General features: G+C 43.1%; 1 protein-coding gene across 2 annotated transcripts in view; it reads right to left on the bottom strand.

Moving 5' to 3' along the window:
• septin5a (septin 5a) overlaps positions 1–24,509 on the bottom strand; it is a 148,293-nt gene that overhangs the window by 16,620 nt on the left and 107,164 nt on the right. For both annotated transcript variants that reach the window (XM_069933709.1, XM_069933708.1), the window contains exons 2-4: positions 18,660–18,756; positions 10,230–10,316; positions 2,297–2,420 (exon numbers count right to left, since the gene is read on the bottom strand). In XM_069933709.1, the coding sequence (XP_069789810.1) occupies positions 2,297–2,420; positions 10,230–10,316; positions 18,660–18,669 (221 nt within the window). In that variant the 5' untranslated portion in view covers positions 18,670–18,756. The remainder of the gene's footprint in view (positions 1–2,296; positions 2,421–10,229; positions 10,317–18,659; positions 18,757–24,509) is intronic.

Here is a 24,509-nt window from a genome sequence, read left to right as displayed (position 1 = left end):
GTCTGCGTGGGTTTTCCCCGGGAGCTCCGGTTTCCTCCCGTCATTCAAAACGTACCAGGAATGCAGGTTAATGGGGTGTAAATTGGGCAGCACGGACCCATGGGCCAAAATAGTCTGTTACCATGCTGATCTCTAAATATATAATTTAAAAATCTAAATTTAATTTTAAGAGGTACAAGGGTATAAAAACCAGGACTGCCAGGCTGGGAAACAGCTTCTTCCTGCAGGTGGTGAGACTGTTGATCAATCCTAGACACCCATAAATTATTTTTATTTTATTTATTTTGAACCCTATGCATCTATGTCGTTTGTGTGCAGGATTTACTGCATGATTGTATGTGTGTGCACTATGATCTGGAGACACAGTGTTTCTTTGGGTTCTATATGCATATGTAGAATTAGATGGCAATGAACTTGAACCTGATTTTCTGAGTAAATGGTGGCATTGCTGGAGAGCGGGGACCGGAAACTGGGCGGGGCCCAACTGCCATCGGCTCCATAAAAGGAGGAAGTGGGGCACCCACCAGAAAACTGGGAGACCAGTGCCCCTTCCCCCCCCATTTGAGAAGGAGAAGCAGAGGTGATGACTCACGGAACGGTGATCACAGCGACGGACCAGCGAGGGGATTTAAGGCTGAAGAGCTGTTAGTGACTGGAGATGAGGAACCCACACAGGCTGCGGGCTGCTGGAGACTGCGGTGGCAAGACTCGCACCAGGCTGCGGACTGCTGCAGACTGGCTCGGGACTGGCTAAAGGGGTACCAGATACTGGAACCGGGATGCGAGAGGGTGCCGAGGGTTCTGATCGCGCCAGAGGTTCGGATCTGGAGTTGCCGATGGTTCAGACTGGACTCCGAGTGTCTGCGGAGGCTGCGGGAGCGCTGGAGACGAATCCATGGACATTCAGTAACTCTGGTGGTGTGGGGGGGGGGGGAACGGGACACACTCTCTTTTGCTTCTTGTTCTCTGACTGCAGGGAGCACTGAATCCAATATATAGTAAAATCCCTGGTATCCGGCACCTATGGGATTGGTAGATGCCGGATAAGTGTAGTTTCTGGTTGCTTGAGAAGTACTTTTACAAAGCCGAACTAATGCACCCCATATTAAGAATAAACCGTTTAAAAGACAAAATTACTACACTGTATTTACACTGAACAAACTCAAACTGTAAAGCATTTACTTTATTTTCAGTCACACTCTATGAAAACATTTAACCGTCACTGCATCTGCAGGTTCTTCCCCCTCCACGGAGTCTCCAAAAGACATTATAAATAATTAACACCATCCCACCCCCAAGTTTACCGATGGATCCTCTGACCGGGGCGACTCTTACTAAGCTGGAGACACTTTAAGAGAGTCACCCCCAACGGCGACCAGCATTCACCAGCTCTTGTTTCGCCATCGCTGTTTCACATGACTATATTCACACATCTGCTACAGCCAAGGCGATCCGCTGGCTGAATATTTGCTCCCATCTTCACCAAAGGGCGATGTGTTACTTCAGAGAACATTTACCTTTACAGTGTTAAACATACATATTTTTGCTTAATATTTTATTTTAATTTTTAAAATTTATTTTCCTAATTTTATTTGCCAGTTGCTGAATTCCAGATACGAGAGCTTTTATGGTCTAATACTTCCTTACAAAAGTTGGTGATTCAGCTGGTTGTACCTAATGCACTATTCAATTGAAAGGTTATCGCACAGATTGTAAAGATTTTCTTTATTTGCTTCTTTCTATAAATTTCAGCAGCAAGAAAAGGGTTAAAACAAATATTTTTATGGGAAAATACTAGTCTGTTAAAGACATTGTTTTCTTTTGGTAGCACAGCTGCAAGAAATGAAAACCAAGGCCACGCTGTTCTTGAAACACATGGTAGACGTTTTGCTGAAGTCGGCAGATTATAGGTCATGTGAATAATCATGAACAGACTGTAGAATGGGAAGGTAAACCATATAAAAAGGCTTGTTCCCATCTGTGTATGGGCTGTCTAGAATAAAGACCCAGTTGTAGGTTACAATGGGTCTTCTCGTGTAACGGAGCGCCCGCTTTGCAAAGTTGACCTCGCATTAGTTATTTGTCAGAAACATGTTTATATTTTGATCAAAGTTCACACAATTGGTCCCCAAAAGATTCATGACCTTAACCTAATTTGGCTCTATAATATCCCTGTTGGAAGAACAAAGCCACCAATCTGGGTTTGGAAATGTTCTATCATCCGTTCCTTGGCCAACAGATTTCTCCCTTCCCAGAATATTGAGTGAAGTTCACCATTGGCATTGCCTGAAGTTACCTTTGTATGTTGTTTACCGCATCCCCAAATCCAGGCGTATCAACAATCGTCAGCTTTAGTTTGACACCTTTCTCTTCAATATCCACTGTGTGTTTCATAATCTCCACCGTTTGGTTGATCCTCTCTGTGAATTAAAAAGGAAATGGTCTATAATGAGCAAAGTATGTAGAGGTTAAGACCTTGTCTTTATGATTTATGGTTGTTTTATGACTTTCCCTTTAAGAAATTGTTGTTTTTGTTGAGTTACCATAGTTACTATTGCTAAGGAGTCCAGAGGACCCTAAAAACCAGCAGCAATAGATATTCACCACAACGCAGGGTCACTTTAATTATATTTGAACAAGAAAACAGAATTAAACTTTAACTTATTACTATCAACTTACTTAACCTACTTAATCCCCCTCGAATACTAAGCACAGGTGTGTGTAATGTGTATATAAGCTTAGAAAAGTTCTTTGGATCAAGTCCAACCTCATTGGTTGCAGGCAATTCTTGAACTGTGTACAGAAGTTAGCATTAATAAAGGTCACCAGGCTTTGGTGCTTAACGGGCAAATAGTTGGCACTCAGGAGGGTTCTGGTTGGTTTTCTGAGAGAGATTCCTTTTGTTCCAGGACATCCGCACCTGATTCCTTTCCAATCAGTCTTGCTGATGAAACTTGCCCCCTTCAGGGTTCTCAAGATGATCCTCTTTTTTTCAGCTCACCTTTCAGACAGCTGTCTTCTCCTTTGACCAGGCAGTCTTCCAAAGTTTGCCAGCTTGTCCCTCTGGAACCAATTTCTCTGTCTCTCCTTCTGTCTCAGCTCCCTCCCTCTCTGAGAAAAGCTCTATTCTCCCTCTGCCTGCAAAGATCACATGCTCTCCCAGGCAGCAAGCTGCTGTATGTTGCTGCTTTGTTGGTCTTTTGCAAAATAGCACTCTGCAAAAGTCCTGCAAAAATCCTGTGTTTTAAAATATGTGTGTGCAACCTGCTCTAACAATTCCTCCTAAACCACCTCTAAATACACTGTCACACTATGACGAGTGGATGAGGAACTCTCATTCTCATTTTTGGAATAACCATGGAAGGAGAGTACACTCACACGAGAAACTTTTCTTTGAATTTATCATTATAATTCATCATCATTATTATTCATTATTAATCATTTATTATCATTTTTATTCATTTATATTTGTTTGAAGTTGAGTTTCATTATCATTTACAATATGCTTTGTTTTAATCATCGTTATGAAAGGTGAAGCTATGAAAATGTTTATTCGCTTTTATCAACAGAAAATTAAAGTTATTTGCAGCTTGCGAAGTTTGATTTATTTGGATGAATGATGCAATTCGGATTATCGAGGCTCATTTCTCTTAGAAGGAGGCATGTTTTGAGATTGGGAAATATTAGAAGCAGGAAAGTGTCATCTACAATTTTATTCAAAGTTTTTTTTATGAAATTGTGAATTTGATTAGAAGAAAGATTTAAAGAAAGTCTGTTAGAAAATTCTGGAAGCTTCTATGAGAACATCTCTGGAATTGTGCAGCTAGAGCATGTCTGTCTGACCACAGGCACCTGTAACTTTGAAAGAGAGTTAAAAGCTCTTTGATTTGCAGAAGCAAGGAACCATTGGCAGGAAGCCCAGATTCAGTGTTCTATAAACAATAGATAATGCAGCCAGTTTGTAAAGAACAGAATCAACTAGAAAATTACTTTTAAAGGGACCACGTAAAATCAAAAATTGTTTACAGTTAGTTCCAAGAAGAAGCCAGGAGAAGACAGACTGCAGTGTGAAGAATTCAAGATGGAGAAGAAGCCTCTTGGGCTAGAGACCTCAGGCAAACAGCTCCTCTCACAGAACTGTCTGATCATGAGCTGAGCCAGCAAGGCAGATGGGTAAGGCTTGGTGTAAGGTTGGAGTCAGTGACCAGAGATGAACCAGCTTCAACTATCAAGCAGGAAGTAGACTCCATTAAGGCACTGAGAACTCAATGGCTGGTTTAGAGGTTAGTGGAGCTGGAACATATTCCCATTTTCAGTTCATTTTCATTTGAGTGGGAGTGTCACTTTAAGAGAACAAATCAAGCTGCAAGTTTGGGAGACTTGCTGTGGGCTGACAGAGTAGGACAGCGAGTACTCAAACTGGATACTTCTGAAGAGAGAGGGAACACCTGGAGGAAAAGGTGTGGAGACCATGTGACCAACATGTTGAAGACACAGTGCACTGTTTGCTCAAGGGCCATTTTTAAGGAGACAGCAAATGAGAAACGGTTCTTGGAAGTAATATTGTGCTGTGGTGTCCTCGGGTGGTGATAGACAAGGTCATTTTGCACGGCTGACGCATGAAAGGGTTCTGGAAACAGAAGAAACATTGCAATTCAGCTGACCCACAGAAGGGTTTCTGGAAGCTCTGTGAAAATCACTCGTTTTGTGTCCCCTACACCAATAAAAGGGGAGTTTTGATTGCCACTTGTCTGAAAGGGACATTTGTCTGGAAGCACCACAACAAGGATTTTGTGAGTTAATAAAGTCTGTTACCCCAGTGTCTCCCACCTACTTCATGAACATCTTTGCATCAATTTCAAGCCTGTGTGTCAACATTGAACTTTGAACTGCCTTTCAAGAATAGTGCCTGAGCTTTAGTGACATAAGTATATCAGCGTATAGTTGGGGGTTAAGTAGATAGGTTTAGCTAAATTAGATAAGGTGTTACATTATTGTTAATTATTAATTAAAATATTATTTTAAATATACCTGTCTGGACTCATTTCTATTGCTGATGTCTAGTGCATAAAAAATGAATAGTCGAGATGGTCTGTCATTGAAAAGTTTAGAATTATTGCATTAGATGATTATGAAGAACCATTGATGTCTGATTCTAAACAAAATGGCGGTGCAACATCAGCCATAACTCAATAGAGCAGCGACCATGGCGGCAGACCAGCCAGGGGCTCTGAGGATGAAGAACCCTCAGGTGGTGGGAGCGCTGTCAGTGACTCGAGTGGGGAAAACCCACGCTGGCTGCTGGAGACCAGCGGCCAACGGACTCACCCCAGGCTGCGGACTGCTGGGGACTGGCTGAAGGTGTGCAGGCAGCGGAACCGGGACGCGAGAGGGTGCTGAAGGCTTCCTGATCGTGTTGGAAGTTTGGATCTGGAGTTCCGGCGGCCGATGGTTTGCATTGAAGTTTGTGCGGCTGTAGAGTCCGGCTGGGAGCACTGGAGACGAATCCACGGACACTCGGTGACTCTGGAGGGACTCTCTTTTGCTTCTCTTTCTCTGACTCTAAGAGGCACTGGGCAATTTCCGCTGAGGGCGAATCTTTATCTGCATTACGCTGAACCAAATGGAATTTAATGTAATATTACATGACAGTAAAAGAATCTTGAATCTTAATTGGTTTGTTGTTGCCATTTACATTGACTCATATATTTTAAATTTAGACACACAGCACAGGAACAGGCTATTTTGGCCCACGAGCCTGTGCCTCCCAATTACACCCATGAAGTGAAGATTATTGGCATGAAAAGAAAATCTCATAGAGTTTGGAAATCTCTATATCAATAGATAGAGTGTGCACACCACTGCATACTGTGCATATTTCTGCCGTTTAACTTGCAGGGTTGCAATTAGTTGTGGAAATCAAAACTCATGAAAATGCCAGCTTCTCAGTCACTGGTACCCTCAGCTCCAGTTCATGGCAAAGTTCACTCAACTGAACAGTCAGATAATGCTGGCTGTTGGATGAGAAGCAGTACACTTAGGTCAGTGGTTCACAACCTTTTTCTTTCCACTCACATTCCACTTTAAGTAATCCCTCTGCCATCGGTGCTCTGTGATTAGTAAAGGATTGCTTAAGGTATATGTGAATGGGAAGGGAAGATTGAGAATCACTGCTCTAGTCCCAATTGCTACTGAAATATTTTGCTTGAGAAAAATTGTCATTGGCCCATTTCCTTTGGAGTTATGAAACTGGGCACATAACGAGCCAATGAAGGATGATTAAAACAGTGGGTTTCAAACTTTATCTTCCCACTCACATCCCACCTTAAACAATCCTTTACTAATCACAGAGCACTGATGGCATAGGGAATACTTAAAGTGGTGTTTGAGTGGAAAGAAAAAGTTTGAAAACCACTGTTTTAATCGTCCCTAATTGTCTTGTCTGTTATGTGCACACTTTCAAAACTTCAAAGGAAATGGGGCAATGACAATTTTTCTCCAGCAAAATATTTCAGTAACAATTGGGTCTAGAGCAGTGATTCTTGACCTTTTCTTCTCACCCACATCCCACCTTAAGCAATTCCTGATGGCACAGGGAATACTTAAAAGTGAGACGTGAGAAAGTGGTTCTCAACCACTTAGATTATTCAACATTGAAGGTTCATTTTATTGTCATGTAATATTACATTAAAATGTAACATACTTGATATATTTTAACTTCTGCCTGCTGTCAGACAGACAAATTTTTTTTCACACAACTGCTGCATTTCAGAAAATTATTCCCAATTTTCCAAAACACATTCTGTGTATAAAAGATCGGAACAGGAATAAAGACTCATTCTATATCCATCATTTTACCCCGTATTTATTTCCACGGATTGCCTGGGATCTAAACTGAACTGCAGGTGATCCATGAACAAAGGGCTAATGAATAGGACATCCGGCCTCCTTAAATACCGCACTTCAGACATTCTGTCTAAACAGCGGTGTGATACGGATTATTTGGAGGTTTGGTCATTTCTGTGTGGACGGCTACTTCTGGAAGGTAGGGAAACACTTCATAACAGAAATAAAATCTCATGTCGAATGTAAAAAAGCATAAAAGGGCCTGCCATTAGTATCACCCAGCGCCCCTTACACTACAATTAGTATCATCCAGCGCCTCATACACTACGAAAGGAAGAGAAGCAAAAGTATGTCCATGGGATTGGACTCCACTGGTCCTGCAGGCACACAGACTCTTGTTCGATTCATTGGTGACCTGACTCTGACACATGCGAGGATCCTTCAGCCCCTAGGCCTTTGGGGAGCCCTTCTCGCCCATAGCACCCTCTCAAATCCTGACTCCAATACCTGAATCTATCCATTCACGAGGTTCCATCCTAACTCAGTGTGGTGAATCTCTGCTAAGCTGCCTGTCTCCCATCTGGCAAGCCTTGCTGTACTAACATTGGTTGTGCATTATCTCTGCCGTTAAAGACACTCCCCTTGGGTATAACTGTGTATTCACCCATTGTCTTTCATTATTGTACCAGAAGTTTCTGCTAATTAAAGCAATGAATATTGTTTGACCGCATCGTCTTTGTCTACTTCATCAACTGGCACTACAATCAGTTTATCATTGGGCATAATTGTTTGTAGAGATCTTTGGAGATATTAAGAAAATTAAACGGATTCTGTGGAACCGTCCTGATGAAACCTCTTTGACTTGAAATGTTAACTCTGTTTCTCTTCTCACAGATGCTGCCCAACCTACTGAAAGTTTTCAGCATTTTCTGCCTTTATTAGTGCACCGTTTCTCAACTTAGATTCCATCAGTTAAAAACACAAAGTGCTGGAGAAATTCAGCAGGTCAAACAGTGTATATGAAGCAAAGGTAAAGATACATCACCCACATCTCGGGCTTGAGCCCTTCATCAAGGTGTGGGAAAATGTTGGCATGTATCCAAATGAAAGAGTGGGGGGGGAGGGGGGTGACAAAGGCAGATGATGTGGAGAAAGGAGGGAGGAGACAGCAGAAATGAGGGGGAGGGGGGATGGCCGGGTGGGTGGAAGAACTGGAAAGACAGGAAAGGGAGAGGGGAAAGAAAAGGCGAGCACGTTTAGGAGAAAGCAGAAAAGTCGATGTCAATGCCATCTGGCTGGAGAGTAGCCAGATGGAAAATCAGGTGTTGTTAATGGTAATTCCAGCTGCCACACTCCCAGACTCACGTCTCTCCATAGCCTGATGTAAAGGGCTCAAGCCCGAAATGTTGGCTAGGTATTTTTACTGTTTGACTGACTGAGCATCGCCAGCGTTTTGTTTAACTTCAACCGCAGTGACTACAGGTTTCCTTACATTCCATCAGAGAGCTCACTACATTCCAGAAGAAATTATTTTGTCCATTTTGATTCCAGTGGGGGGACGGGACATGTCTTATCTTTGTCCCTGGAATTTTTTAGCTATCTCCTCAGTGCAGAGAGCCATTGACTGCATGGGCTCCATATTTTAAAAAAAAATGATATTTATCATGTAGATTATAAGTTATTTTCTCAAGTGGAATACAAGAACACAATTCAGCATGCCATCTCTCCATCCTTAAATCCGTATCTGATTTCCAAGTAATGGCTATGCATTTCCTAGAAACAGTTAAAACCAATCTTAAAAATTCAATTTGATACATAGTTAATCTTAATTTAGGTATAAACCACTTTAATATTTTCCAACAAAAAGAACATTGGATCCTGTGGGAGTTTTACGCCTAATATTCTCTCCAAAAATTCTTTACCTCAAACCAAAAAGGTTTTACTTTAGGAGACTTCCAAGTAGAATGCAAAAACTTCCTGATCACATCTAAAACATAAATCTGATAATGTTTGGTTCAACTTTTTTAATTTTTGAAGGGTTAAGTATAATTGATGTAAATAATTATATTGAACCAGTTTATACCTCACGTTAATAATTTTTGTCATATTTTCTTTACATAGTTGCATCCAGTCATTTTCATCTATTCATGTATTTAAATAAATCTTGATTTATGAATTCCTAACTTGGGATCTGCTTTTTGAAGTAATTTATACATTTCCAAAATATACTTATTTATATCATCCTTACATATCAATAATTCTAATTCATTCTGTCTTTTCTAGATAGTGTCAAAACATGACCTGACATCAACCAAGAAAGCCTTACCCCCTATACATTTTTCCAGATTGCCTGCAGTCTAAACTGAACAAGAGGCAGTCCACAACAATGGTCTAATGTAGTGGTTCTCAACCTTTCTCTTTCCACTCACATCCCACTTTAAGTAATCCCTATGCCATCGGTGGTGCCCTGTGATTAGTAAGGGATTGCTTAAGGTGGGATGTGGGTGGAGAGAAAAAGTTTGAAAACCAGTTTTAATCGTCCCTCATTGACTCGTTATGTGCACGGTTTCATAACTCTGAAGGAAATGGGCCAAGGACAATTTTTCTCAAGTCAAATATTTCAGTAACAGTTGGGTCTAGAGCAGTGATTCTAAACCTTCCCTTCCCACCCACATCCCACCTTAAGCAATCCCTTACTAATCACAGAGCCCCGATGGCACAAGGATTACTTAAAGTGGTTGTTAAGAAAAAGGTTGAGAACCACTGGTCTAATGAATGCAATGTACAGAATGATATGCTATGATGGGTTCAACTCGCGACATTGCACGTGGGTGATTTAAATGTGAAGCAAGGTGACATTTACTGACCAGCAACAGTCAACCACTATGTGAATCATTGACAGGATCGGTGGATCTAGAGCCATTTTGCTCTTCTGCCTTTGGGCTTTTTCAGATGCAGGTGAATGATGTCACTGACGACGTCAATGCAGTGATGCCATGCGTCGCACGTACGTCATGGGTCACGAGTGACATTGATTCATGTTCAGCCTACATAAGTACCGCACCTACACATCTTTGTCTAAGCACGCAGTGATATCCATACACAGGTTGTTGTGTGTGAATGGTCACTTTGGAAGGTAAGTGTGAAAATTGAATGAAAAATTGATGTTCTTTATGTGTTAAAACCTGTAAAGATAGTACTACTACCCAGCATCACCTCACGGTGGAAGGCAACAAGACGGTGGCAACAAGACAGATCTCACACCAAGAATGAGGTTCCCAATCTCCCGGTAATTAGTCCACAATGCAGAGAAGAATTGAACTTCACTTGTCCTGAGCCCATTAACTATGTTAACGTCCACATCAAACCCCCTCAGCTCTTACCTTCAGCATTGAGAAGCTTCCTATCTTTGTAAAGATCTGTAAGGAAGAGGCTCTTGACCAAAGTAGATTTCCCCAGCCCTGACTCTCCTGTGGAGAAAGCAACAACTATATCAGACCATGTGCGCACGGAGAGCAAAATTACTTAAGCAAATCTTAACGCGCAGTAAATCTTGAATTCCTATGACATACCCATCTGTCTTGAAGAAACTCAGAAATTCACCATCATTACATGGTAAGGCACACCAACTCCAATGGAATACATGAAATGACCACAATATGCCAACATATCAAAAGTAAAATGATAAATATTCACGGTAAGAAAAAAAATCTCATTTCAGGCTTTCGGTGTCGGTGCTCAGCAAAAGGAGGTGTGAGGCATTCCTTCCGCCCAATAGCCTGCAAGTGTTACAGACTTACACTATTATTAATTTTTAGGTTATCAAACTAACCTGCGTGCTGGCCCACTGCACTCCGACATGGTTTGCCAGTTGCTCAGCAGCAGACAGGAGGGGCCCCCAGATTATCGGCTGCTCACTGCCCTCTTTGGAGGACTTCCACAGATCTCGCTGCCTCAGTCGAGCAGCCAAGATCCTGAAAGACCCTTCCCACTCTGTTTGAACTCTTCCCCTCCGGTAGACGTTTTAGGTCCATTAAATTACGGATAAACAGACTTAAAACAGTTTTTACTCCAGAACTGAATACTGCCAAACATTGAATATTGAATTGTTTATTGTGTTATTGATTTTATATTTTATTTGTTTGATGTACATCAAATGGACACTCAATTTGGTTACATGTGTAATGATAATAAAGGTTATCTTATCTTATGATATATATATTTTTAGTAAAGTTACTCTGTGGGTTTGGAAACGGGAAAGATACAGACAGAGAACACCATTTTGAAGCAGACTAAAGGCTCCGTCAAGTTGGAGATGAAGAAGCCAATCATTGTTCAGTTCCGAGCTATAAAACTAGTGTCATTGCTCTTCATTGAAAGCCAGAGACAATGACTCAAAAAGACACCTGTTTAAACAGAAGACCATCTGCTTGTTGACTCAGCTTTTTGGGAAAATGAAACTAACTGAGCCGGTAGTGGGCAAAGCAGTGATGTGATTAAAGGCACTTGAAGCAGCATCTTAGTATCATGAACCAGAATTATCTGAACAAGAATTGGAGTGGCTTCAGGAAGGATGGCCACTTTGACTGTTTCTCTTTGTCAAGAGAGCAAGAGAGCAATGCTGCTGTGGCTATTTTAATGGTCACTGTTGATTCATATCTGGGTAAAAGAAAGCAAGGTCATTATTGCAGTTAGTTCATAACCATTTTGATGGTTATTTTGCTGGGTTTGTGAAAGCATTGCAGAAATCACAAGTTTCATAACCTCTACGCAAGAGAGGTAAATTGTGAAATAGTTTGTATGAAGAAACATTTCTCTGCAAGCAATTCAAGAAGGATTCATGAGTTTTGAGAAGTCTGATGAATAGGTGTCTCAAATACTTCTGAACATCAATTTAAAGATTCCAAGTTTCAACACAAGATGTTTAAGACTGAACTTTGAATTGGAATCATCTCTTCAGAATCGTGCCTGAGCTGTAATGGTCTGGGATCTGCACCCCCCCCCCTCACACACACACACACACACACACACACATTTGTGGATAGTTGGGGTATAAATTTAGAGTTAAGTAAGATTTTATATTATTAATAGCTATTAATAAAAATAGTGTTTTGAAGATACCATTGTTTTGGTTAATTTCTATTGCTGCTAGTCTATGACGTAACAACAGGTCAACCTTGGGCAAGATGTAGAACCTGTTTTGCCTCCCAGTCAGGCTCACGTGAAGCCATGGATCGCAGATGGTGGATTGTTTTTACAAGCAGATTCTACAAATTGGATGAATCTGCTGGTCAGTGGTCAGGGTTACCTGACCAGTGTGGACACTGTAACTGAAGAAGGGAATGGGAAACCACTTCAGTATTTTTCTCTCCTATAATCACAAACTCAACATCAACGATGGTCTCAGCTCAAAGATGGAGCCTTCACTGAAGGAGAACAGGGGAGGCAACAACAATAGTTTGGAGGGTCAGCGACTGTGATGGGTAGAGAGACGTGATCATCCACGCCAAATAGTAGGGCACCTGAATGATGAAATCAGCCATTCTCCAAGGGGGGCCTGTGGGTCCCACTGGGTGGGGAGAATGTGGGGGGGAGCACATTTAAGAAGTGGGAGCCACGGACTGAAATCCTAATTTTTTTTGATGATTTTTATGTCGTCAGAAGTAGAGAGGTATGGAAGAAAGCAACAAAATGACTTCTTCATGGGGAAGGGAGCCCATACACTTTGAGCAGTCCTAAGGGGATCATAGCCCAAAAAAAAAGTGGAGAATGGCTGGTGTAAGTAGATCTTTTGGTGGTCCCAGACTAGTTTATGGCAAGGTTTAGGGTAGTACAGGAAGGTTCAAGAGCCTGGTATCTGTTGGAATCAGGATCCGAATCAGAAATTTCATGAACAAGTCACGAAATTTGTTGTTTTGTGGCAGTGTCACTGAGCAAATACTCATATAATCCACCTGACAACAATAAATAAAAATAGTTCACGAAAAATCATATTAAGGCAGTATCTTTGGTTCATTGATTATTCAGGAATGTGATGGCAGAGGGGAAGAAGCTGTCCTTGTGCCGCTGAGTCCTCATCTTCAGGCTCCTGTACCTTTTCCCCAATGGAAGCAGAGTGAAGAGGGCATGGCCTGGGTGGTGGAGTCTTTGAGGATAGAGGCTGATTTTTTTAGGACACCGGCTCATGTAGATGTCCTCGATGAGTGAAGTCTGGTGTCTGCGCACTGAGTTAACAACCCTCTGGAGTTTATTCTTGCCCTGAGCGTTGACACCTCCGAACCAGGCAGTGATGCAACCAGCCGGAATACTCTCCACGGTACCACCTGTAGAAGTTTTCAAGAGTCTTCGGTGATGTACCAAATCTCCTCAAACACCTCACAAAGTATAGCCACTGGCGAGCCTTCTTCATGATTGCATCGACATGGAGGCTCCAGGACAGATCCTGGATGAAAACTGTTCTTGAATCTTGAGGTGCTGGACTCCAGGCTTCTGCACTTTCTGTCTGAAGGTAGCAGCCAGAAGAGGTTGTGACTAGATTGTTGGGAATTCTTTTTGATGTCGGCTGCCTTCGTGAAGCAGTGCCTCACATAAATGTCTCTAATGGATGGGAAATTGTAACCATGATCTTCGTCAGGTTTGCTACTGTCTTCAGCCTTCTGTATTCCTGGGCACTCAAGTTACCAAACCAGATCATGATGTAACCAGTCAATATATTGTCCACATTATACCTGCAGAACTTTGATCATCTGACTTTTTAGAAAGTGACAAGGTATGAACTGATTCATCTTGACAGCAAGAATAAGGAAAGGTGCAAAATTGTACAACCTTAACAGTGGCAGGAACTGGGATTGCATATATCCAAGTTAGTTTAAGCCAGATGTGGTTCTGAAATCTGAAGTCTTGGGCGATTTCCTTGATGTCGAGATGGGAGAGTTGGTGAATGAAATGCAGTGTTTGCAGACAAAAGATAACATACGTGGCAGGTTGACAAATGTGAATGGCGTGGAACAGGAGGGTTATTATAAAACACAAAAGTGCTGGAGAAACTCAGCAGGTCACACAACATCCATAAGAAGAAAGGCAATTATCATTTCAGGCCTGAGTCCTTGGTCGGGAATCTGGAAAAACAGGTCAATAAGAAGGGTGAGGTGGGGGGGAAGAGGAGGAGGAGGGGATATTTTAAAATATACATTTTTAATTACAACACGGTAGAAAAGTCGATTCCGGCCATTTAAACCCGTGCCCCCCAACTGCACCCCAATTAAGCTACAACTCCATACGTTTTGAAGGAAACTGGAAGAAAGCCACGCAGACACGTGGAGAACATAAAAACTCCCTACAGACAGCGCTGGATTTGAACCTGCATCACTGGCGCTGTAACAGTGCCGTGCTAACCACTACACTAACCACCACTCCCAAGGGAGGAAGGGAAAGTGGGAGGAGGACAGGCTAGCTCAGCAGTTGTCAACCTCTTTCCTTCCACTCACATCCCATTTTAAGTAATCCTTCTGCCATCGGTGCTCTGTGATTAGTAAGGAATTGCTTAAGGTGGGATGTGGGTGGGAAGAAAAAATTTGAGAACCACTGTTTTAATCGTCCCTAATGGACTCGTTATGTGGCCGGTTTCAGGACTCCAATGACCATTTTTCTCAAACAAAATATTTCAGTAACAATTGGGTCTGGAGCAGCAATTCTCAACCTTCCCTTCCCACCCACATCCCACCTTAAGCAATCCCTTACTAATCACAGAGCCCCAATGAACTAGGGATTACTTAAAGTGGGATGTGAGTGGAATAAAAAAGGTTGAGAACCACTGATCTAATGGGTGAGAGATAATAGGTAGATACAGGTGGGAGGGTAGAAGAGAAAAAAGCTGGGAAGTGATGGGGGAGAGGACAGAGAGCTCAGAAGGGGAGCTCTCTGATAAGAGTTGGGAGGGAAGGGAGTTATTGTCAGGCTGGGAGAAAAAATACTAATTGACAGGAAATTCCATGTCTTCGTCAATCATATTTTATCAGACTGCAGGCTAACACTATCACTTTTCTGAACAGAAACCACACTGAGAAAGATTTTAACATTTGCTGATAATACCAGATGGTGGTTTGAGAAACAATCAACTGCAAAAGCATGGAGCGAAAAGTGGCAGATGGAATTTATTACAGGCGTGTGTGCAGGGATACATGTTGGCAAAGAGATGAAGAAATTGAATCAAACTTAATGGCCCAGCTCTGAAGAGTGTGCATAAACTGATGGTCCCTGAGGTTTATGGGCATCGATCCTGGAAGGTGGCAGGATAGACTGAAAGAGTAATTCACAAACTGATGGGATTCTGAGGCTCACATCTGGACACTCCGTGCGCAAAAGTGGGGGAATCACACTGAATCATTGTAAAGCTCTAGACCAGCTCCAAATATTGCGACACTTGAGGAAAGTTTTGAGGATTTCAAGCATGAGGCGGTTTTAGCTACAAAGCCGGAGTCTTTCTCCCTGAAACAAAATTTATTGAGTGCTGGTCCGATAGGGATGTAGATCAGTGGTTTTCAAACTTTTTCCTTCCACTCACATATCACCTTAAGTAATCCCTAGGCCACAAGGGCTCTGTGATTCAAGGCTCCGAGATCTCAGTGGTTAGAGCACTGGCCTTGGAAACTAGGGGTGGGTGACCTCATTTCTGTGAGAGGTGCTGGACGAAGTGAGGTCTCTCTGTCTTCCTCATGGTTAACTTGATGCGTGTTACATTCTAAATGTAGTATTGCATGACAATAATGGAATTTTTACCTTTAAGGTGATATGTGAGCGTATAGAAAAAGGTTGAAAGGCACTGTTTTAATTGTCCCTCATTGACTCGTTATGTGCACAGTTTCAGAACTCCAAAGGAAATGGGCCGATGACAACTTTTCTCCAGCAAAATATTGCAGTAATGATTGGGTCTGGAGCAGTGATTCTCAACCTTCCCTTCCCACCCACACCCCACCTTAAGTGATCCCTTATTGATCACAGAGCACCGATGGCATGAGTGGAAAGAAAAAGTTTGAAGACCACTGATATAGATGAAGTATAATCCACAAACCTCTCACCAGGTAAGGCCCTGTGAAGCAGTGTCCTGAGGCTATCCTGAGAATGAATTACTGAGCTGGATCCTGCCGCAGCCAGAGCATATCCCTCAAGGGATGCCCGTGCAGGCATTGCTTCCTGCCGGCTGCACAGCTCCCATTATCCCGCCAGCTCCACAGCCTCCTCTGCCTCGTGGGTCACGATCTGGGACAGGACCTCAGCTGGAGTGATCTAAGCCCGTACTCGGCTCCTGAAAGACTCTTGTGTGCAGTTGCAAAATGACCCTGACAACATTCAGAAATATTTGAAAAAAACAATTAAGTAATTAAACATTTTTTGATGGGAAACTAAAGGGCGGTTTGGTTAGTGTAGCAGTTAGCTCAGGGCTATTAAAGCACCAGAGACTGGTTTGAGTCCGCTGCTTGTCTGTAAGGAGCCTGTACGCTCTCTCCATGCGTGCGTGGTGATCCGGTTTCCTCGCACATGCCAAAAGTGTACTGGGGTTAATTGGTCAATTGGTCATGTGCGTGTAATTGAGAGATGTGGTCTTGTGGACAGGAAGGGGCCTGTTACCGTGCTGTAGCCCTAAAAAAAATTAAAGAATAACTTATTTTTCTTTATTTTAAATCTTTTTATTGATTTTCACAAATAAGTACACACACACACACACACACACACACACACACACACACACACACACACACACACACACACACACAAAACATTGATGGAATGCATAATATTCATGACAAATTACATAACTCCCCAAAATATACAATGCATAGAGTGCAACCATAATTCAAAATTTTGTTTTCATGTATAATATGATTCAAAACCCTATCCCCTAACCCAAGGTGTTTAACTAAAGAAAAAATGTACTTAGTTCATGAAATAAAACTAAAATTATGGAGGTTATGAAAGTAAATTATTTTAAAATCATATTTACCACATGTAAATCAATTAAAAATTCATTCAAATGAAGTAAACCAAACCATTTACTTTCACTTACCTCTTTAGGGAAGGTCGGTTACATTCAAATGAAAGGGCTTGTGCTTGCCGGGGGAAGGCAAACTATATCTAGCCTCTCAGTGCAGCACGTTATAGGACTGCCCAGAGTTCAGCGGTTCAGCCCAGTGCCACCTGTGCCTCCATGCTAGAGCGTGCACAAACAGAATTCCAGACAGACCCAAGCAGCAGGACAAACAGGCCCGAATTAAACACACAGAAAACGCTGAAGGAACTCAGAGCAGGTCTCCATCCATACAGGGTAAAGATACACGACCGACGTTTCGGGCCTGAGCCCCTCTTCGAGGTATGAGTTAAATGGCTGGGGTGAAGGGAAGAAGGGGCAAGGGGAGGAGTACAGAACCACAGACAAAAGACGTTAATTCAAGATGGAGAGGAAGACAGACTAGAGGAAAGATGAGAGTTGATTGGTGGAGGTCTTTTATTCTCATTTGGGCCTTATCCCTAGCTTTTGTTCTAACAGAATACAAGGCCACAGATATCCATCAGAACCATTATTCTCAAGACCATCTTCAAATGCTCAAGCAACAACATAGAACACAGAACATTACAGGCCCTTCAGCCCAGAATGTTGGGCCAACCCATGTAAACCAGAACAAGCTAATTTTCTCAGCCTCACACCCATAACCCTTTATTTTTGTGTATTGAATCAGACTTCACCACCCCACCCCCACTCTCGGGCAAAGTGTTCCAGGTGCCAACCACTTTCTGCATGAGATAACAACTTGCGGCTGATATCTGCCCTAAACTACCTCCATTCACTTTAAACACTCTGGTATTTGCTATTGTCGCCTCAGGGAAAAGGAGCTGGCTGTCTGCTCTATCTAAACTCCTCATTTGACAGCACAGTTGGCATTGGCGTAGTGGTTGGCGTAGCAGTTAGCAGAACACCGTTACAGTGCCAGCGACAGGGGCTGGGGTTCGAATCCCACACCGTCTGTAGGGAGTTTGTACGTTCTCCCTGTGTCTGAGTGGGTTTTCCCCGGGGTTTTCCCATTTAAATAAATAATCTTGTATACCTCTAATGGCACCTCAGATGCTTTGTCACTCCTGGTTCCGTTAACCTTGTTCTCATGTTCTCCAGTCCAGGCAACATTCTGGTAAATCTCTTCTCCGGTGGTTCTCAACCTTTCTCTTTCCACTCACATCCCACTTTAAGTAATCCCTGTGCCATCAGTGCTCTGTGATTAGTAAGGGATTGCTTAAAGTGGGCAGAAAGAAAAAGTTTGAAAACCACTGTTTTAATTGTCCCTCACTGACTTATTATTTGCACCATTTCATAACTCCAAAGGAAATGGGCCAACAAACATTTTTCTCCAGCAAAATATTTCAGTAACAATTGGGTCTAGAGTAGTGATTCTCAACCTTCCCTTCCCACCCACATCCCACCTTAACCAATCCCTTACTAATCACAGAGCACCAATAGCAGGGGGATTCTTAAAGTGGGATGTGAGTGGAAAGAAAAAGGTTGAGAACCATTGGTCTATACCCTCTGCAAAGTATCCACAACCAGAACTGAATGCAATACACCAAGTGTGGTCTTACCAGAATTTTGTGGAGCTGCAACATTACCTCACGGCTATCGAAGTCAATCCCTGGTCGGATAAGAGTCAGCACACCATACACCAGACAGACACCCAGATCAAACAAATGAACCTTTGTCATGATGTAGTTTCACCCTGGTGAACTGCTCATTATTATTTTCAAGCGGTGTTAGCAGGTGGAAACCCTACCTGCTACCATTAGCGTGAAGTCAAAGCCTTTCTTCACTGATTTGCGATGGACCTGGTTGGGCAGTGTGGCGAATCCCACATATTCCTTTTCCACATCCTGTAACAAATAAAACACTGGCTTTAGCAAAGCTCAAAGCAGTGACACTTGGGGACTAAGAATGAATTCTTCCTGCTCTGTTGCAAAGAAACACGCACTGTTCACAGATAGACAGTAGACAATAGGTGCTTGAGTAGGCCATTTGGCCCATCGAGCCAGCACTGACATTCATTTAGATCATGGCTGATCTTCCAATATCAGTACCCTGTCCCTGCCTTCTCCCCATAACCCTTAATTCCCCTGTCCACAAGAACCTTATCTAACTTCCTCTTGAACTTATCCAATGAACGTCTTCTCCTTGCACTAGGTGCAGTGAGTTGCTAGCTGGTAAATTAATGCAATTGACAGCAAACAATAACCTGCAAATAAAGATTTTGTGTTGTCAGCGGTCAGCACTCAGGCAGAGATTGCTCAAAGTGCACTCCAATCTCCCAGAAGATTGTCCGTCGCTACACTGACAGAACAGTCCCCATCCCACAAAGCTCTGCAGCATCCATAATGTTTGCACTCAGAAACTTGGTTTCAGCAGCGGCCATGTTCTGGTTGAGAATACAAATTTTTCATTCATCCTTTTTGAAGAGGAAGAGACGAGGTTTTGATGGCCCCAACTCGTTTCTGGTCTAGACGCGCGCCTCAAACACAAGGTCATTGACCAGAGATGGTAGCCGGCAACCAGAGTGCACAGACTGCTTCCCTGCCCTAACATCAGAAGGGCGTAGTCTATCACAAACACCCTTCTGCAATGGCCATTTCAAAGCTTCCTGAAATTAAATTTTGACCTTAGCCATAATGGGGTGGTTGGTGTGCAATGGTTAACAATGCTGTGAGGCGTCAGTCCCATTTGGAAGTTTGGAGGAATTTTAAAAAAAATCAGCCTTCAATGGTCCATCCTCCTGTGACAACTTCCCTCAGCTTTCCATCAATATAATATTGCTTTCCAATATTGAGAGAGTGTTGCTACAAGGGTGAAATGGAGGGGTGATCCATTATCAGCCAGGTGAGTGCTGATTGCCCACACTAACCATCCGAGACTCTCACAGACACAAAACAACATTTAATAATTTGTACATATGAATAATTGCCCTGCAGTTTGTCTGTACGACCAGTTGGGCGCCTATGTGTTTCACCCCGAGGACTGGAGCACACTGTTTCATCAGGTTGTAACCAGGTGACAATAAACTTGACTTGAAAGAGAAAAAAATCAAAGGGTGCCCTGGAGCCCATGGATGGACTGTGAGGGCATTGGCAGCAAGGAAGCTAGTGGTGGGGCAGTGGTGAAGGAAATGACACAAAGGCCAGTGGAATCGCAGAACAGTGGAAATGCTCAGCAGGCCAGCCAGCATCAGAAGAGGGGCGACTTTTCAGATTCACGGTCTTTTGAAAAGTGGCTGAAAGGAGAAGTTACACTGAGGATAAGGACAGGTTCAGGTCCTCTTTAACGCTGGTCAGCTTTGTTTGATGAAAAACTTCTGATGAAGATACTCTGTTGTGGGGGTGTTGGTTCCAGACACTAAAAAAAAACAAGTCGCACATTTCAGTTTCAAGTCAGAGCCTGGTTGTTTAAAGAATAGACTCCCACAGTACAGTTTCCCGTATATGCTCAGCTAGTGCAGCTCAACAACTAACTGAAATGACGAGGCATCAGCAGGCATAAACGGGAATGCCAGATAAGTGAATTGCATACAATTATCAATGAGATGGTGACGACAGCAGGAAACAGTACTTCCTTCCACCAGTCCTCTTGCTGCATGTGATAGAAGCCAAGGACAGGGGAAGCAACGTGCAAATTTAGATAGGGAGCAAGAGATCAAATTATGTCCCGTAGCACCTCATGCACCATGGACGACTTTGAGGGATTGTCACAGTGGATGTAGAAATCATTTTGTTAATTAGCCTCCTTCCACAAACGCAATGGACGCTTTCTTTCTGCTAATGCTATTTGAAGGAAGAATGATGGGGTCTCGCTTCATTGGGACCAAAGGGTTATTAGCACCCACTTGCAGTTTAAAGTCATGCCCCAGAGACTTCAGCCCTGACAAGATGTGCTGATGTTGGAGAGGGTTCAGACGAGGTTCACAAGGATGACTCTGGGAAAGAAAGCGCTGTCATATGAGGAGCGTTTGACAGCTCTCGGTTGGTATTTGTTGCAATTAGAAGAATGAGGTGGGGGGGGGAGGAATCTCATCTAAACATTTTGGATATTGAAAGGTGTGAGCCGAGTAGATGTAGGTTGTTTCCCATGGTGGGAGAGTCCAGGACAAGAGGGCATAACTTCAGGATTGGAGGGTGTCCGCTTAGAGCAGAGAGGCGGAGGAATTTCTTTAGCCAGTGGGTGGTGAATCTGTGGAATCCATTGCCACAGGCGGTTGTGGGCTGGGTCCATCAGGTGGATTTAAGGCAGAGATTGGTGGGTTCTAGATTAGCCAGGGCATCAAAGGTTATGGGAAGAAGGCTGGGCAGTGGAGATAAGGGAAAATGGATCAGCTCATGATTAAATAACGGGGCACACTTGATAGGCTGAATGTCCTATTTCTGCTCCTATATTTTATGATTGGATGGATATCGCTGTGGACAGGAATGAAAAAAACCTCATGGACAGGATTTGTTCTGGATGAAGTTAAAAACGCACAGAAATGCTGGAGGAACTCAGCCGATCTTTTCAGCATCCGTAGGAGACAAAGATATGTTGCCAACATTTTGGGCCTGAGTCCTTCTTCAAGGAATAAGCAGAATGAGCCAGAAGCAGGAAATCTCTGAAAGTCTCAGAATTCAAAAAATGGTGGGGTGGGGGGTAGGAGCTGATGAAATTATGAAAGGGAGATAAGACAGAGGCAGGAAAATGGTAGGTGAGACAGGAACTAGGGAACACGGCCTCAAGATTCAGGGGAGTAGACTGAAGATGAGGAAAAATTGTTTTTCCCAGAGAGGAGTGAATCTGTGGAATTCTCTGCCCAGGCAAGTGGTTGAGGGTACTTCATTAAACGTATTTAAGGTTCAGTGAGATAGAATTTTACATAAAAAAGGAATTAAAGGATATGGGGCAAAGACAGGTGGGTGGAGTTGAGTTAATGATCGGATCAGCTATGATCTTATTGAATGGTGGAGCAGGCTCGACGGGCCGGATGGCCAACTCCTGCTCCTATTTCTTGTGTTCTTTCATGTTTTCACTTTGTTCTGGATGGGTCTCTTGCCTTGTGCATCGGATTACCTCGTAGCAGCTCTCCGAAGTTCCCATAAGGAGGATCATTGTTTATTGAGGCAACTAACAGCAATGTTTATCGCTGACAACAGGATCCTGTTGGGTGTTACTTGTTCCATTTGGGACCCTATCCAGTACATGGTCTTTGATGGCGGGCAGCTTTGTAGACTGGGGAAATCGTGAGGGAAAGGAGGCAGCATCTTGCACGAAATGTGCAGTCAAATAGAGAGACATGCACGACAAACCAACTTCTTTGCCCCTTCCCTCTCTTTCACTCTCCTGCCATCCTTCCCCTCTTCCTCAACCCTTTCCCCTCACTTTCCTGAAACATCTACAGTAAAGTTTGACCGCTGGCCAGGTCTGAGCATTGCTTCGCTACTTGCTAAAGTTATTGTGGCTGAGGGGAGCAAAACTTGATCTGCTTCTCCATAAAGGACCTCCCACTACAATGAGCTCTCATAAAGAGGATCAACGTGGCTTTTTGAGGATCTGTGAGTAATGATGTCCCAAGGTCACTGGCTCAGGATAAGGCCAGCAATTTGGGGGTCTATGTGGGAAAAGGGGCATCGAGTAATGAAATGGTATTTCAGAAAGCCAATTTCCCACTTAGAGAGAGGCATTATATATTATTGCCCAATAACACTGCTGGTTTGAAAGCTTCTCAACTATGAAATAAATAAATGCACAACCCAAAACTTCTCTTTGCTAAAACCTTGGACTATGATTGAAGTTGTATTTCCCACTGTGGTGATGTTCACACCACGCAGTGTCTCATTACTTGGAGTACAGAGTCATTCAGGACATCGACTAAATAATAACTAAATTAAAAACATCTTTTTTTAGGCATATAGCACGGTAACAGGCCATTTTGGCCCGCGAGTCTGTGCCACCCAATTTACACCCAATTAACCTACACCCTCGGTACATCTCAAATGGTGGGAGAAAACCAGAGGACCTGGGGAAAACCCATGCAGACACGGGGAGTAGGTCAAGTCAGGTTTATTGTCATCTGATTGCACAACCCGACGAAACAGCGTTCTCCGGTCCTCAGCGCAAAACAAGCAGATACACAACCAGATATAACACACATAGAAGCAAACAATGCACAGGCAGGACAAGTATTATATCTATAAAAATAAATATTGTTGATTATTGTGAGCAGTTCCTTTGGTCATTCTCACTGCCCGTGGGAAGAAGCTGTTCCTCAGCCTGGTGGTGCTGGCTCTGATCCTCCTGTATTTCTTCCCCGACTGGAGCAGTTGAAAGGTGTTCTGCGCAGGGTGGGAGGGGTCCTCAGTTGATTTTGTGTGCTCTTTTCAGACAATGATCCCGGTAGATCACATTGATGGTGGGGGGGGGGGTGGTTGAATTACTTAAGGTGGGATGTGAATGGCTCTAGACCCGATTGTTACTGAAATATTTGGCTTGATAAAAATTGTCATTGGCCCATTTCCCTTGGAGTTCTGAAACCATGCACATAACGAGTCAATGAGGGACGATTAAAACAGTGGGTTTCAAACTTTTTCTTCCCACCCACATCCCATCTTAAGCAATCCCTTACTAATCACAGAGCACCGATGGCATAGGGATTAAAGTGGGATGTGGGTGGGAAGAAAAAAGTTGAGAACCACTGGTTTAGAAGAATTAGTTATCCAATCTCACTGAACACAAGAACATAAGAATGAGAAGCAGGAGTCATCCATCTGGCCCCTTGAACCTGCTCTGCCATTCAATAAGATCATAGCTGATCTGCAATGGACTCTGATGTGCCATAGACATAGACCAGAGAAGTGTTATACTAATACTGGGCTTTTATTAACAGACTCTCAGCCACCACTCTACTGGCCAGTGGGAAAGCATCTCCATCTTCTACCAGCAGGGTGGAGTATTTCTACAGCCATAGCCAATAGCAAGCATCTCCATACATGAGAAGCAGTCAGTATAATACACACCCATTACATCATCACAGACTCAGCCCCACCTACCTGAGTTTTCTCCACAACCCTTAATTACTCTACTCCCGCCATCCTCTTTATTTTGGCTATGACTCCCCCTTACGACTCTGCTCAAAGTTAATAGGAACCCCTTCCCTGTGAAGCAGTTTGGTTTCTTCTGTACTTCTCTCCTTATTCAGGGGCCCTGCAGTTCAGCGAGGGCCAATCACGACTGTCCATCCACCCTCTGAATTGTAGTTGTTACCTCTTCCCCTTCCCCGTCTTTGAGCTGAGGCCGTAGTCGACATTGAGCACATGATTATACAAGGGGGAAAATACTGAAGTGGTTTCCCATTGCCTTCTTCAGTTGCAGTGTCCACATTGGATGGGTAACCCTGACCACTGACCAGCAGATTCATCTGCCCAGCGCTTTTAGTTTTAAATTCCAATCTGTAGAATCTGCTTGTAAAAATCATCCACCATCTGCAATCTGTGGCTTCATGTGACCTCGATTGGGAGGCTAAATGGACACTATGCCTTGTCCAAGGGTGACAAAAATATTTATGTTACACAAGGTGAAAAGAGAACAAAGCTTTTACTTAAATGTGCCCCCTCCCCCC

This window comes from Narcine bancroftii, chromosome 4, assembly GCF_036971445.1.
Source record: "Narcine bancroftii isolate sNarBan1 chromosome 4, sNarBan1.hap1, whole genome shotgun sequence".
NCBI lineage: Eukaryota > Metazoa > Chordata > Chondrichthyes > Torpediniformes > Narcinidae > Narcine > Narcine bancroftii.
This window is presented reverse-complemented; position numbering and strand designations above follow the sequence as displayed.